Source organism: Bos indicus, chromosome 18 (assembly GCF_029378745.1).
Source record: "Bos indicus isolate NIAB-ARS_2022 breed Sahiwal x Tharparkar chromosome 18, NIAB-ARS_B.indTharparkar_mat_pri_1.0, whole genome shotgun sequence".
NCBI lineage: Eukaryota > Metazoa > Chordata > Mammalia > Artiodactyla > Bovidae > Bos > Bos indicus.
Genome location: NC_091777.1, coordinates 59,639,064 through 59,655,546, shown reverse-complemented (window position 1 = coordinate 59,655,546; position 16,483 = coordinate 59,639,064). Strand labels below are relative to the sequence as shown.

At 44.0% G+C, this 16,483-nt stretch overlaps 1 protein-coding gene across 23 annotated transcripts in view; it reads right to left on the bottom strand.

Moving 5' to 3' along the window:
• The window catches only part of LOC139177185 (KRAB domain-containing protein 4-like), a 30,798-nt gene extending 14,971 nt beyond the window's left edge, over window positions 1–15,827 (bottom strand). For 13 of the 23 annotated variants that reach the window (XR_011561663.1, XR_011561664.1, XR_011561670.1 and 10 more), the window contains exons 1-4: window positions 15,729–15,813; window positions 13,029–13,114; window positions 11,225–11,301; window positions 6,864–6,980 (exon numbers count right to left, since the gene is read on the bottom strand). Coding sequence is in view for 2 of the 23 variants with exons in the window: in XM_070771594.1 (XP_070627695.1) it covers window positions 6,864–6,986; window positions 11,225–11,260 (159 nt within the window). In the remaining 21 variants the exon portion in view is untranslated. Of the gene's footprint in view, window positions 1–213; window positions 6,987–11,224; window positions 11,302–13,028; window positions 13,115–15,728 lie in introns of those variants that run through there. The other 10 variants (XM_070771594.1, XM_070771595.1, XR_011561672.1 and 7 more) reach the window with 8 other exon arrangements.
• Window positions 15,828–16,483: the final 656 nt, after the last annotated feature.

Below are 16,483 nucleotides of genomic sequence, written 5' to 3'. Positions count from 1 at the left end.
TTACATTTGTAAGTTTTCACTGTAGTATGAATTCTCAGAAGATCTGAAAAGTGATTCCTCACAAGATCTGAAAAGTGATTCCTATGACTGAAAGCTTTGCACATAAATTACATGTCTATGGTTTTTCTCCTGTATGAACTGCCTAATGGTCAGTTAAGGCTGAACATGCACTAAAGGCTTTGCCACTCATTACATTTGTGAGATTCTTCTCCAGTATGAATTCTCCAATTAATTCCAAGGTGTGCAATTTGATTAAGGCATACGTATCATATTTACATGGTTTCTCTTTTGTATGAACTCTCTGATTGACTGTAAGGACTAAACTCTGACTAAAGACTTTGCCACACTCAGGACATTTGTCAGGTTACTCTCCATTATGAATTATTTGATGAACTGAAAAGTCGGTCCTGTACCTGAAGGCTGTGTCACACAAATTACATTTATATGGTTTCTCTCCTCTGTGTATTGCTTGATGGTAAATAAAGGTTGAATGTGCACTATAAGCTTTGCCACACTCATCACATTTGTATGGTTTCTCTCCAGTATGAGTTCTGTGATGAACTGCAAAGGAAGCCCTGTACCTGAAGGCTTCGCCACATAAATTACATTTATATGGATTCTCTCCTGTGTGAACTGCTTGATGTTAAGTCTGGATGTGCACTAAAAGTTTTGCCACATTCATCACATTTATATGGTTTCTCTAAATTATGAATTCTCTGATGAGTTATAAGGCCTGAACTCTGACTGAACACTTTGCCACCCTCATTACATTTGTAAGGTTTCTCTCCAGTAGGAATTCTCCGATGATTCCTAAGATATGAATTTCGACTAAAACACTGGCCACATACATCACACTGATATGGTTTCTCTCCAGTATGAATTCTCCAATGGAGTGTAAAGTAAGACTTGAGACTGAAGGCTTTACCACATAAATTACATGTATATGGTTTCTCTCCTGTATGAAGTGCTTGATGTTTACTTAAGTCTGAATGTGCACTAAAAGCTTTTCTGCACTCATCACATTTATATGGTTTCTCTCTATGGACCCTTTGATATCCAGTGAGTTCTGAGTCCTGAACAAAAGTCATGGCACACTCAGTACATTTGTAAGGTCTTCCTGTGTGTGCTTCCTGGTCTTATGCCAGTACTGAAGGGTGCATAACAGCACTCTCACATATATTAGAAATGCTGGTGCAGAAACTAGTTCTCTGAAGTGGTAAATCTGAGGTGCTACTGTTGATACTCCTCACAACTTGAATACATTCAAATGTTTTCCCTTCAGGTTGAAGTATCTGCAGTTCATCTTGAAACCTTGATCCATGCCTATTTTCAACAGGCCTATTTCCCGCTGCAATTCTACTGTACCGATCACTTTCATTAGTGAGATTTTTGATCTGGGTTATAGACATTGCTTTGTAATTTCTTTCATCATCTCTCCCCTGACAATCAAATTCATGCAAATTTTTCTGGATCTCTCTGAGGAAAATATCTGTGATTTCATGGCTTTCAGGTCTTCCCAACATCACTGTGTGAAATATTTCTGCTTTATCACTGTTTGCTTTTGTTGGTGATTTCTGGCTTATATGTGTATGAGACATTAAAGAACCATAGGTATCCTATTAATTATAATTCATAAATAAATTCTTTCATGTTCAACACATGATCTTACACCAAAAGTAGTACTCATCCTGAACAGAATTATGAATCTTCCCAGTGATGATTTTCAAAATAAGAGAAACACTAAAGGAATAGTGTTTAATAAAGAAAGAGTAATTGGGCTTCCCTGGTAGCTCAGTGGTAAAGAATCTGCCTGCCAGTGCAGGAAACATGGATTCAGTCCCTGACCTGGGAAGATCCCACATGCCATGGAGCAACTAAGCCCATGAGCTACAACTATTAAGCCTATGCTTGGGAGCCTAGGAGCTACAACTATTGAGCCCATATGCTACAACTACACAAGTCCACAACCTAGAGCCTGTGTTCCAAAATAAGAGAAGACAAGGCAATGACAGGCTCACACATCGCAACCATAGAGTAGCACCTGCTTTACACAAATAGAGAAAACCTTGTGCCGCAACAAAGACCCAGCACAGCCAAATAACTAAAATTTTTTAAAATTTAAAACAAGTGATCACCTGTAATTCAAATTACTTTTACAGTAGGCTAGTTTCAAACACACAATGACAAAAACATTCACATAGTTCAAACCTATGTCAGCTCTCAAAGAAAAGGGTATTATGACACCATGACCCCAAAGCACACTCGAATTAGTAGTAAACATACTATTGTCTCATAATTGAGGAGGAAAAAATACATTATACACAATATACACATATTTATACATAATTACATGCTAAAGAACAGACAGGGCTTCGCAAGTTTCTCAGTGGTAAATAATCTGCCTGCCACTACAGGAGATGCGAAAGACTAGAGTTCAGTCCCTGGATCTGGATGAATCTCTGGAGACAGAAATGACAACCCACTCCAGTATTCTTGCCTGAAAGAAATTCCATGGACAGAGAAGCCTGGAAGGCTACAGTCCATGGGGTCACAAAGAGTCAGATACCTCTGAAAGACTGAGTATGCATGCAAAGACTAGACAATATATTGTTATAGTAAATAATCCAAAAGAAACTAAATAATGAATAATGTAAAAACTAAAGAGCAGTTTCTTAAAGAGATGGGAATACCCAACTTTATTGTCTCCTGAGAAATCTATACAGGACAAGAACCAAAAGTTAGAACTGGACATGGAACAACTAACTGGTTCAAAACTGGGAAAGCAGTATGTCAAGGCTGTATATTGTCACCCTGCTTATTTAACTTATATGCAGAGTACATCACGTAAAATGCTGGGTTGGATTAAACACAAGCTGGAATCAAGATTGGCAGGAGAAATATCAACAATCTCAGATACGGACATGAATCCACTTTAATGAAAGAGATAAAAGAGGAATTAAACAGCCTCTTGATGGGGTGCAAGAGGACAGTAAAAAAAGCTGGCTTAAAACTCAACAATCAAAATACTAAGACCATGGCATCTGGTCCTATCACTTGATGGCAAGTAGATGGGGAAAAAAAGGAAACAGTGCCAGATTTTATGTTCTTGGGCTCAAAAATCACCATGGGTGATGACTGCAGCTATGAAATTAAAAGATGCTTACTCCTTGGAAGAAAAGCTATGACATACCTAGAGAGCATATTAAAAAGCAGAGACATCACTTTTGCCAACAAATGTCCATACAGTCAAAGCTATGGTTTTTCCAGTCATCATGTATGGATGTGAGAGTCGAACGATAAAGAAGGCTGATGCCAAAGAATTGATAATTTCGAACTGTGGTGCTGGGGAAGGCTCTTGAGAGTCCCTTGGACTGCAAGGAGATAAAACCAGTCAGCCCTGAAGGAAGTCAACCCTGAATATTCATTGGAAGGGATGATGCTGAAGCTGAAGCTCTAATACTTAAGACTTCTTGATTCAAAGAGCTGACTCACTGGAAAAGACCCTGATGCAGGGGAAGGTCAAGGGCAGAAGAAAAAGGGGGCAACAGAGGATGAGATGGTTGGATGGCATCACTGACTCAATGCAGATGAGTTTGAGCAAACTCAGGGAAATAGTGAAGCACAGGGAAGCCTGGCGTGCTGTAGTTCATGGGGTTGCAAAGTATCAAACATGACTTAGTGATGAACAAAAAAAAGAACAAAAGGGCAGTTTACAATTGCACAAGAAACACAGCATTAGGAAATAAAGGATTCATTTAAAACAATTTTTTTTTGTCATACCACATCCCTTGTGGGATTTTAATTCCACGACCAGGGATTGAACCTAGGCCCAAGCAGGTAAAAGTACTGAATTCTAGCCACTGGACTGCCAGGGAATTCCCTCATATGATTTAAAACCAAAACAAAACACACTTTTATAAACATCTGTTATAAATCTATCAGTTTACTGACGTATAGGCCATTTTATGACATTAACAAGTAGTTCATACCAGTTACATTGGATAATACATTCAGAAAGACCATCATCTCTAAATTTAAAAAATTAGTAAATGAAATATTCTCTACTTACACAATAGCCATTCAATACAGCAATTCCGTTTTCTATACAACTTATCCAGTTCACTGGCCCCAACATACATGTAAAGGAACATGCTTTGGGGTTCCCTGGTGGCTCAGGGGTAAAGAATGCACCTGCCAGTGCAGGGCACATAGGTTCAAGTGCTGGTCTGGGGAGATCACACATGCCTCGGAGCAGCTAAGCCTATGCTCTAGAGCCTGGCACCTGTAACTACTGAAGCCTGGGTACCTAGAGCCCACACACTGCAACAAGAGAAGGCACTGCAGTGAGAAGCCTGTGCACTGTAACCAGAGAGTAGACCCTGCTTGCCAGAAGTACAGAGAAGCCCGAATCACAACGAAGACCCAGCACAGCCAAAAATGAATAAAAAATAAATTATTTTAAAAATGTATTCTTATCACAAGAAAGGAATATTCTTTAAAAACTTATTACCTGGAGTCAGAGACAACACTGTCAGAAATAAAATGCAAATTAACAACATACATGATGTAATGTAGACAAAGGGACATGTCACAATAAGCATGACAAAAAGTTAATATATTTTTTACCCAAAAGTAATCTTTGAGGGAAATTCCCTGGTGCTCTAATGGCTAGGACTCTGTGCTTCCACTGTAGGGGGAGCAGATTCCATCCATGAATGGGGAACTAAGATGCAACTGCCTGTCGCATGCTGCAGCCAAAAAAAAAAAAAAAATTCCTGATCTTTCCTGTAAAAGAGGCAATATTCTATACAACCTAACAGCACTAATATTCCAATTTTACAAATAAAGGCAGTAGACTCACAGAAATTATGTTTTCTCCAGAGTCTAAAGAATATCATGGCCATCCTGTATCAAAAAAGCTACTTTCTTTTGTATAGTCATAATTTCATGGCTAAAATACAGACCAAATAGTGCTCAAATTGACTGTGATAAGAGGGACAGATGAGCTGATAAGAATCTTAGATTGTCACTCTGGGGGGATGGGGGTATTGGTTTGATCAGAAGAATCTGAAGGGTAAAGAAACTTCCTACAATGGGGGCAGGAGTGGGGGAAGCTGGGCTCATCCTCCCCACTGAGAGACAGGGGAAGTTAGAAGGGGACCAGCTGATAGAGAGGGAGACAGAAGGGTTGGGAGGGGTGAAAGGCCACAAAAGGACAGAGAATGGAGAGAGAAAGGGCAGTAGGCGACACTATCGGAGCTGTGGGCTGGCTCAATAGAGAGCCGACTTAAAAAGTGAGGATTTGATCAGCTAAAATATAATTTGACATTGTAATGTGGACAATCATCCTCACTAATCACATAATTCTGTTTCCATTTGTAACTTCTCTTCAGACAATTTTAAGTTAGCTTTATGTACTTCACAGTAGGAGAGAAGAGGATCCAGCCTCTCATCCAGCAGGGCAGATTCTTATCCTTTCTCAAGGGGTGAGAGTCACAAACATTCAGTAACTTCTAAGGGTTCAGCCCACTGAATTTAAGGTCCCAATTCTCACATAATCCAGTGAATACATCCCATTTATTAGCTAATGAGTAAAGATGAACCTTCATCTCAGAATAAAAACTTCATCAATCTTAATCTCTTCTTTTCTTACAGAGTGGCATTTTGTCTCACAAATCCTACTCACAGCACCAATTAATGTTTTGCCAAAAGTTTTCACTTTCATCTTAGGGTTAAAGGATTTGTTAATAAAATAAGCCATGTGTGCTATACAAATGAAAAAAGTGAAAGTGAAGGTGTTCACTCGTGTCTGACTCTTAGTGACCCCACGGACTGTAGCCCACCAGGCTCAACTGGCCACAAGGTTATCAAGGCAAGAATACTGGAGTGGGTTGCCATTTCCTTCTACAGGGGATCTTCCCAACCCAGGGATCGAATACAGGTCTCCCACATTGCACACAGACTCTGCCATCTGAGAAACCAGGGAATCCCTATACAAATAAATAATACATAATACAGACAGAGAATTATCTAGCTGACTCTCAATACACTACCATTTAAAGCAAAGAGAAATAGAAACAGCAGAGGATATATCATCAAATTGGCTTCTGACCAACATTCAGACTCAAACAGCGCTGGCAAATCCCAGGACACAGCACATCTGGAGTCTCAATTGGGAAAACGTCCCAGGCAGTGTGTCCATTCCGTGGGTGAGACTTCAAAGATTGCAGTTCGAGGTTACTGCTTATAATCCCAGGACATGAACTGATATCATCATCAATCTGTGAGGAAACAGCAGCTCTGGTTTCATCTTAATGCTGTTTGTTTCATCTTATAAAACTTGGATGCTGCTAAGCCTGGGGCTTGGTTGGTCAGAGCCCCTTCCAAGGGCTGAACAAACTCAAGATTTGTCCCCTAACTTATTTATGGTGCCACAAGCCTTGCATTCACAGCAGGGAGTCAAGGCACTCACAGTCAGGGTGTGTCCAGACAGGTTAGAAGGAAGGTCAGAAGAATGCACTACTTTGTCTTGAAGCCTAAACAAGACTATTTATTTAATTTCCTTAACATCCTGGTGGCTCTATGCCTGCAAATACAGGAGGCATGGGTTCGATCCTTCACAAGTTTGAAATCAGCTTTATAAACACTCAAGCTCGGGAAAAGCTCCTTGTGTATCATACAGTGAGCAGGTCACCTGAAGAAAGGACAAGTTTGAACTCCCGATGCCAATCATGAAGCCTTACATGTGAGAGTCAACAAGGCTTTGATCTCAGTAAGAAAAACAGGGGCTCCCAAGAGACACAGAGGGAACATGCAGAGGTACCCCAAAGTATACCACCACTTCGGAAGGAAGTGATCCTCACCCACAGCAGGATCCTGAGGGTCTCCACCATCACGTCCTTGTACACGGTCCTCTGGGCAGGGTCCAGACATTCCCACTCCTCGGGAGTGAAATCTATGAACACATCCTTGAAGGTTAACTGTGTTGGAAATGAAAACACATTTCACCAACAGGCCCTGAGGAGGGTTCTTATTTTCACAGAAAAGGACAAGTGAGACAGGTAAGGTCAATTCAGCTGAAGTAATATTCTGATAGATCCATGCAAATCTATTTGGAGCAAATTGGTGGTGTCTAATTTAATTTCCTGTTTTTTCATAAGATGATGATATCCTCCAATCAACATGAATTTGTCATATGTGTGGACAAGACAAGAAAAACAAATTACAATCAACAGTGGGTTGTCTATGCAGAAGTGTTACACTCAACACACTGAATGACATTCACTATCTAGATGAGTTACAGCAAGACTGGTGTCTTCAGAGACAACAAAGTCCACAGTGGCTTTAAAAGAACACACACTGTGATGAGGATGTCATCATCACACTGACCAGAGGTGTCTCAACACTTCATACACACTAAGCATTACTCTAAACACTTTACACATATGAACTTCTCATCAACATAGCAGCACGTTAGAGAAAGATCTGTGTCCACCTTACGGGAGAGAAAACTCTGTCACTCTAAGAAATTACTCACGTTAAATAGTTAAGAAATGAAGCAACAGCACTTGAGTTCAGGTGGTTGGGAGAGACAACTGAACCGAAAAAATTAAACAGTTAAGTAACAGTGTAAAAGACCATCCACAGAACGTTCCCAGAGAATACAGGAAACAAGTTCAAGGAAGCTGTAGTGCAATGGAACAGTAAAATGATCACTATACAGAATCACCCCCTCTCCCCGCCAATCCATACAATGTCAGTAATCTTACTACTATTTATATCATTCATGTGATGAGATAGAATAAACTTAAGGTCATGGAATACACTTAAGATACAAGTGCAACTGCTACAAAGCATAAAGCATATTTATGAGATGATGTTTTATAATAAAACCATGGAGTTACATATCCATGCACTCATGCATGCACATGTAAACAAACAGCTGATTGAAAAAAAAAAGAGTTGTCTTTTTTCTTTCATTCAATCAAAATTTAGTGAGCATCAACTCTGTGTCCCGAACTGGGAATACAGCGGTATACATGATGGAGCTTACAATCCAGGAGCCAGCTGGCCAATTACATCCATAATTTTAACATCACTATTGTTATATGTGCTCTGAAACAGGCCTGGTGCTAAGACAAGATTCAACAGAAAGTCTTGACCTACATCAAGAAATCAGACATCAGATGAGGTCTCCGTGAGGAAGAAACACTTAGGATTGGCAAGGTGGGAAATGGAAGAGTTTTGTAAGCAGAGAGAAGAGCCTGAGTGCCAGCTCTGAGGCATGAAGATATTTAGTGAACAGAAAGTCAGCCAGTGTGACTGGGACACAGGGAACATAGAGGGGTGATGCCAGGTAGAGGCTGATTTCTACAAGGTGTAGGATTTAGGACTTTATTCCAAAAGCTACTGGAAGTCACTGAAGAATCTGTAGGAAGAAAGTTAGAGGTTTAGATTTGGTTTTTCGAGCTCACTCTGTTGTGTGTGAAGGTCGTTGTTCAGCTGCTCAGTCATGTCAGACTATTTGTGACTCCATGGTAGCTTGCCAGGGTGGACATTTCATACTCCAAAGAGTTGCCTTTTGACACATTCTGGGATGATACTCCCATTTTCTTTTACTTGTATATTTCAGCATCTTTGGGACATTAAAAATCAATCAGTTGTACGTCATTAAGTTTGTCAGCATTCTATGTCTTTTTTAAAGCTTATTTGGTTATGCTGGGCCTTCGTTGCTGTGAGCAGGCTTTCTCTAGTTGCAGCTGCAGTGCCTGGCTTCTCATTGCAGTGGCTTCGCTTGTTTTGGAGCACAGACTCTAGACAGTGCGGGCTTCAGGAGTTATGGCTCCTGGGCTCTAGAGTACAGGCTCAGTAGTTGTGGCACATGGGCTTAGTTGCTCTGAGGCATCTTCCTGGATCTGGGATAGAACCCATGCACCCTACATTGGCGGCCACATTCTTATCCACTGTACTACCAGGGAAGTCCTCAACATTATCTTATTGTAGTTCAAAAAAATAAAAGGATACTAGTTCAAAAAAATAAAAAGTAATACAAGCAGAACATAATATACAAAAGATTTATTCTAATGTGTATAAAATACCTGTGTTTAAAAATAATATCAAAGCTTCCCTGGTGGCTCAATGGTAAAGAACTCACTGACCAATGCAAGAGACATGGGTTGTTGCCTGGTCTGGTAAGATCCCACATGCTGAGGGGCAACTAGATCCCTGAGTCTCAATTCCTGAGCCAGAGCTCTAGAGCCCAGCAAGTGAAACTACTGAAGCCAGTGCACTCTAGAGCCTGTGCTGCAAAATGAGAGAAGCCAATGCAAGGAGGAGCCCCCACTGCAATGAGAGTGGCCACCACTTGCTGGAATGAGGGAAAAGCCATTGAAGCAATGAAGACCCAGTACAACAAATAAATACATTTAAAAAAAAGTGACTTTATCCTTAATTTGAGGTATGTAGTTATGTATGTGTATGAGTACATAATCAAAATTTTATTATTATAGTCCATTAATGAAATATTTAATTAAGATTAGGAAAGTTGCAGAATTCCCTGACGGTTCAGTGGTTAAGATCCCACACTTCCACTGCATGATTTTGGGTTCAATCCCTACTCACAGAACTATGACCACCCAAGCTCACCATGCAGCCAAAAAAAGAAAAAAAATTAGTAAACTTGATTTCACAGTTTAAATGAGGAAAGGTAATGAAACACTCTCTAGACCTGAAGCCTCTTTCTCAACTTTCCATTCCATTGCCAAACACTAAGATTTTTAAGAGATGCACATTTAATTTTATTTATTAGACTCTGATGCTGGGAGGGATTGGGGCAGGAGGAAAAGGAGACAGAAGATGAGATGGCTGGATGGCATCACCAACTCAACGGACGTGAGTTTGAGTGAACTCCAGGAGTTGGTGATGGACAGGGAGACCTGGCATGCTGCGATTCATGTGGTCGCAAAGAGTCGGACACGACTGAGCAACTGAACTGAACTGATTATTATTTTTTTTTAATTTATTTATTTTAATTGGAGGCTAATTACTTTACAATATTGTAGTGGTTTTGTCATACATTGACATGAATCAGCCATGGGTGTACATGTGTTCCCCATCCTGAACCCCCTTCCCACCTCCTTCCCCATGCCATCCCTCTGGGTCATCCCAGTGCACCAGCCCTGAGCACCCTGTCTCATGCATGAAACCTGGAGTGGCGATCTGTTTCACATATGATAATATACATGTTTCAGTGCTAGTCTCTCAAATCATCCCACCCTCGCCTTCTCCCACAGAGTCCAAAAGACTGTTCTATACATCTGCGTCTCTTTTGCTGTCTCGCATATAGAGTTATTGTTACCAACTTTCTAAATTTCATATATATGCGTTAGTATACTGTATTGGTGTTTTTCTTTCTGGCTTATTTCACTCTGTATACTAGGCTCCAGTTTCATCCACCTCATTAGAACTGATTCAAATGTATTCTTTTTAATGGCTGAGTAATATTCCATTGTGTATATGTACCACAGCTTTCTTATCCATTTGTCTGCTGATGGACATCTAGGTTGCTTCCATGTCCTGGCTATTATAAACAGTGCTGCAATGAACATTGGGGTACATGTATCTCTTTCAATTCTGGTTTCCTCGGTGTGTATGCCCAGCAGTGGGATTTCTGGGTCATATGGCAGTTCTACTTCCAATTTTTCAAGGAATCTCCACACTGTTCTCCATAGTGGCTGTACTAGTTTGCATTCCCACCAACAGTGTAAGAGGGTCCCCTTTTCTCCACACCCTCTCCAGCATTTATGTACTATAAAAAGTCAGATCTGATTCCCCCTCTTTTCCAGATTTTAACAAGTATTGTGCACACTAATACCTGACTTCCACATGCAGCTTCTTTACCCTTGTTGACAGAGAGCAGACAGCACATCCAGATGGGCCCTAAGCAATCCCTGCTGCCCAACAGCACTGAGACCCTGTCTCCAACCCGTGGGTATGAAGCCCTGCCTAGGACAGTGCCCAAGGGAGCCTCCTCACAAGGGCCGGGTCACTGGGTCATGGGGAGACGGGATCTAAGTGGAGATGATAGGCCCTGAGGGAAGGCCCCAGGTGAGTGTGCATGTACAGGAGTCAGACAGGACACTTCAGAGTCAGACACAATAAGCAAGTCCAGAGAAGGGCATTTCAGAAAGGACAGGCTGAGAACCCACTGAGAATATGACCTTACCTGAGAAAGAGCAATTCCTGACACATTTTCTTTCATCTTCTTGGCTTCTTCCTCAGGCAACACAAGTCTTCAGAGGTCTATAATGAAAGTGGAAAGCATGCGTTTAATGCTTAGAGTCAACACACCCGCTTCCTGAGCCCCATCCCCAACACAGAGAGGCCCTCACCATGTGGAACAGACAATCCTCTGTGCCCACGGTCTCAGGAGGGACTCAGGATGGTCAACTCCCGCACGGAGTCCAACATGGAACTTTCCCACACTTTTATTCGGATCACCCTCCCCTCCTGGTGAGGCCTCATGCACACAGCAGCAGGGGGCACCTCCACTGACCCCATGATGCCCTTCAGGTCACACAGCAGGCCCTGGTCCAGCCCCACTCAGGGCAGAGCGCCCTCCCCTCCCCCAGGGCCTGACCTTAGTCTCAGAAGTGGAGGCTAAGAGCCCTGGTGCTCAATGCAGGATCCAAATCGGAATCATCTGCGACTCTGTGCACATTCCTGGGACAAGGCCCCACATGAGAACCTGAGGAGCGTGTCTGATGGGGGAGAATCGACTAACAAAAGGGGTATGTGTATACATACCATACACCATGTGACCATGTGACATGTGTACACCGTGAAATATTTATCACAATCCACGAACCAACACATCCATCACCTCCAAAATCCCATGTTTTGTGTGTGGTGAAAACACTGACGATGTACTCTCCTGACATATTCCCACTGTGCAGTAATAGAATAGGATTAACTACAGTCAGCATGCTGCACATACCTCCCCAGGACTTACTCACTTCACAACTCATAGTCTGTACTTTTTGACCAACATCTCCCACAACAACGCTTGTCTCTCTCACACACACACACACACCCATTCACTGGGTTCATCAAAAGGTCCACTCTTGCTCTCACAACCCTCCTGGAGACCTCAATGAAGCTTCCCTTCAGCTTCTCCCATTTTTCTACCTCTTCTCCGTGCATGGTTGAAAAAGAGCAGAGACCACTAGGCATGCATAGTGCAACAGAAATCTGCCCAAGCTGCAAATCCAAGGACACTGGGACTGAATATGGAGAAAAAGAACCTGGTCCTCTTGGGAAAACCTATCAGCGACTGTGGACATTATGTAGCTGAGAAATAGGCAGACTGAGTTCAATAAAGAAGTCACAAGATGAGAGAGCCCCCAGTCTCACTGGCTCATGTTCTCCCTGCTCACAGCTAAATGCAAGATAACCACAGTAAACTCACCATCTGCTGCAATGGGCAGATGAGCTGCTGGAAGGCAAAGCTGCTGTCCAAGATGGAAACTGGCCCCTGGATGGACAGAGCTTAGAAGACCTGGGGGCTGCAGTGAGCAGTGACACTGCAGACTAAAATATGGGGATGCCTCAAGACACTCGGAGAAGGCAACGGCACCCCACTCCAGTACTCTTGCCTGGAAAATCCCATGGATGGAGGAGCCTGGTAGGCTGCAGTCCATGGGGTCTCGAAGAGTCGGACATGACTGAGCGACTTCACTTTCACTTTTCACTTTCATGCATTGGAGAAGGAAATGGCAACCCACTCCAGTGTTCTTGCCTGGAGAATCCCAGGGACAGGGGAGCCTGGTAGGCTGCCATCTATGGGGTCACACAGAGTCAGACACGACTGAAGTGACTTAGCATAGCATAGCATAGCATCAAGACACTAGATCTGTCAGGCTTCTTAGGACTCTCACATCTTTTTGCTTTGGGTAATAAGTCTCCACGTGGGGTAAGGATCAATTAGAGTTGAAATGTCCAGAACAGATATGGGAACCATCATCACCTACCCTGTAACCTCCATCTCCCCTGAGAATTCTTCAGCCAAACACACATTCATAGTCTGTGAGATGTTGTAAGAGATGTTGCACACATCCTGGAAGGAAGAAGAAAATGGGGCATCCTTCAATGAAGGGAAAAGAGGAAACATTCCAAATAATCAAAGAAGGCCATCTCTGATGAAGGTGATTAATATAGAGGCAGTAAATCTGGTTAACATGACAGCAAATATCAGAAGGAGATGGGGAGACCTTGCTGGCCTAGACCTGAAGGAAGAGAAAGAGCAAGGGCAACAATGATATAATGGCCAAAGGTAGATGTAGCAACTAAGATCAGAGACGGAGAAGGTTTTGGTTATATGAACAAGGACTAAGTGAATGTGACCAGGACAGACTGACCATGAGAAAGGGGTCAGCTCCCAGAATGAGGCTGGAGACACTGGCAGAGGCCTGAGGATAACAAAGGGCTGTGGAGCCACCTGAGGAGTCAGGATGCTGCCCTGAGGACACAGGGAAGCCAGCAGAGGTGGGAGTCCTCCCTTCACATTGACCTTTATTCACAGAAGACGGTTCATGATTCTCTTTCTGAGCCTATGCTCCCACCTCCATCCTACTATTGTCCTTTTTCATGTTGCAAGACTGGGATCCATTTCAAATTCTAATACTAACTGGGCAGTCCCTCCAAGAACTGCCACACACCCAATTTGGCCCATCATCTCAGAGGGTCACTGTTCCTCAGCTTCTGGACCTGAGGGAAACATCATCAGATCAACTCAGCTCACTACATGTGAGATCACATAAAAGAGAGGAAATTGGAGTATCAGACTAACTGCTTACATTACGTCGTGACTCTTAACCTCTACTCCACACCAGGAAAAGGGAAGGGGCTGACCCACCTCTGAGAGAATCAAGACACTGCCGCAGCCTAAACTTCTATAACCTCTGCACATGGATGTTATCTTTTAATACAGATAATTACAAAATGCACAAGCCTTACAGACAGAAGTTTTGCAATTCTCATTTTCATCTGTATAATTTAAAAAAGAATGTCTTAAACTTAGTAGATTTTAAAGCCAAAAATCAATGTATCACAACTTAATAATTCTTATACAATCGATTCAGCACTCGTCTGGATCTAGTCCCCTGCCACACCTGCACAATAGTTGTTTCCACTTCATCTGGTTTATCTGTTTCCCTACTTCTTTCTCCGTCTCCCTTTCTCTTCCCCTCTGCTCTCCTGCTGTGCCTGTCCTCCTCTCTACTTCTTCCCTGACTCCCATCCGGCCTCTCTCTGCCATTTGTTCCCCATCAAGATGCGTTCTCTCCATCCTCCCTGGTGATCCTCAATCTCCCGCCTTTCTTCCTCCATCTTTGCCCTCTCTTCCTCCCAACTCTCTGGCACCCTCAAGTGGCTGTGCTTCCTTTCAGCTTCCTTTCTCAGCTCCTCCAACCACTAGGAGCTCCCTTTCTCTCCCAGCAGGATATTGTTTGTAGGTCAAGGTCCCAAGTCTTGTATCCCCTTTGAGGGCTCTCAGTGTGAACTGCCTCTCCACTGTCGCCTTCTTTGGGGCCCCTGATTTACAACCCCTCTCCCCTGAAGACTATAGAAGGGGGCGGCAGAGGATGAGATGGTTAGATAGCATCCCTGACTCAACGGACACGAATCTGAGCAAACTCTGGGAGAAACAGGGTTCGAAAAGACTGGGACCGAACACCACCTCCCTATCTTGCTCACCTTTAACTCTCAGGAAATCCTGTTTTTCTCTAAACTTTTTTCCCTAACCTCTACCTTCAAGGCTCATTCTTTTTCATGCTGTTGTCTCTTCACAAGTTCCTCACAATCCTCTTCATTGCCATCGCTTCTTCTTCATGTTTCTCTTTATTTTCTATTTCTCTAGGAGTCGCTGTCCCTGCTTCTACTGACAACCCCTCGCCCACTATTTACAGGGATGGTGACTGATTAAGAAGCCCGGTTCCCGCAAAAGCCAACCAGCAACGGGTGGAATTTGGGACGGAACCTCGGGTGCCACGTGGCTGGCGCAGGTCACCTCCCCCCGACACCGGTCATGGCAACGTCACTATGAAGAGAAAGCCTACGGGGCAGAAACACCTGCCTGAGGAGACGCGAGGACAGACGGGTTGGGAGGGAAGGGGTCTCAGCAGCGGGGCGAGCTCTCCAGAATCCCAGGACCCGGGAGACAACGCGGCCTCTCCGGAAGCGGAGAGGTCTGGGCGGTCGGCGCGGCTAGGGGCCGCGGAGCTAATAAACCCACCTCGCCGAAGAGAATTGTATGCGGTGTAGGAAGGGCAGAGAGGTCAGTGAGGTCAGTAAATGGTTTCAAGTAGGAAACAGGTGCGAAACGCAGCGTCTCTGTGGACCAAAAGCTGGAAGCGGCTTCAGAGCGACTTTAAAGCAAAATGGCGGCGCCCCTTTGGCGCTCACCAAGACGTCTGGAGAAGGAAATGGCAGCCCACTCCAGTGTTCTTGCCTGGAGAATCCCAGGGACGGAGGAGCCTGGTGGGCTGCCGTCTATGGGGTCGCACAGAGTCGGACAGGACTGAAGCGACTTAGCAGCAGCAGCAGCAAGACGTCTGAACTTGCTGGGGATGGTGGGACGGGCGCAGGGATTTAGAGTCACTAGCGAACCTGAGACTCGGGGTAACGAGGAAAGGAGACTGAAGGCGCAGGTTTGATCAGACAGAAAAATTCACGCTGAGCTGAGAGACCTCCACTTGCCGCGCTCCGCTTCCGGGTTTGCACGAATCTGCGCTCACGCGCAGTGAAAGGCGGAGCGGCCTGGGGGCGGGGACTCAGCGGAGCCAGGTCGTCGGAGGGCGGGGCGTTGAGCTAAGCCGAACACGCGTGGGGACATCGGGAGTGTGAGGAGGAGCTTCGAGGCGTTCTGGGACCGGCGTCCGGGCGCAGTGGGTAGAGCGGTGCGGGCGCGGCGCGGAGAAACAATTCATTACTGTAATCACCTCTGAAGCTGACTGCAGCCAGAATATTAAAACAGGCCTGCTCCTTGCAAGGAAAGTTATGATAAAACCAGAAAGTGTTAAAAAGAAATGGCATTACTATGCCAACAAGGGTCCCTATACTCAAAACTATGGTTCTTCCAGTAGTCAGATAGGGATGTGAGAGTTGGTCCATAAAGAAGGCTCAGCATAGAAGAACGGGTGCTTTTGGATTGTGGTGCTGGAGAAGAGTCTTGAGGGTCCCTTGGACTGCACGGAGATCAAACCAGTCAATCCTAAAGGAAATCAGTCCTGAATGTTCATTGGAAGGAGTGAGGCTGAAGCTGAAGCTCCAGTACTTTTGGCCACCTGATGGGAAAACCTGACTCAGAAAAGTCCCTGAGGCTGGAAAAGACTGAAGGCAGGAGGAGAAGGGGGACAACAGAGGACGAGATGGTTGGATGGCATCACCGACTGGATGGACAAGTTTCAGCACGCTCCAGGAGATGCAG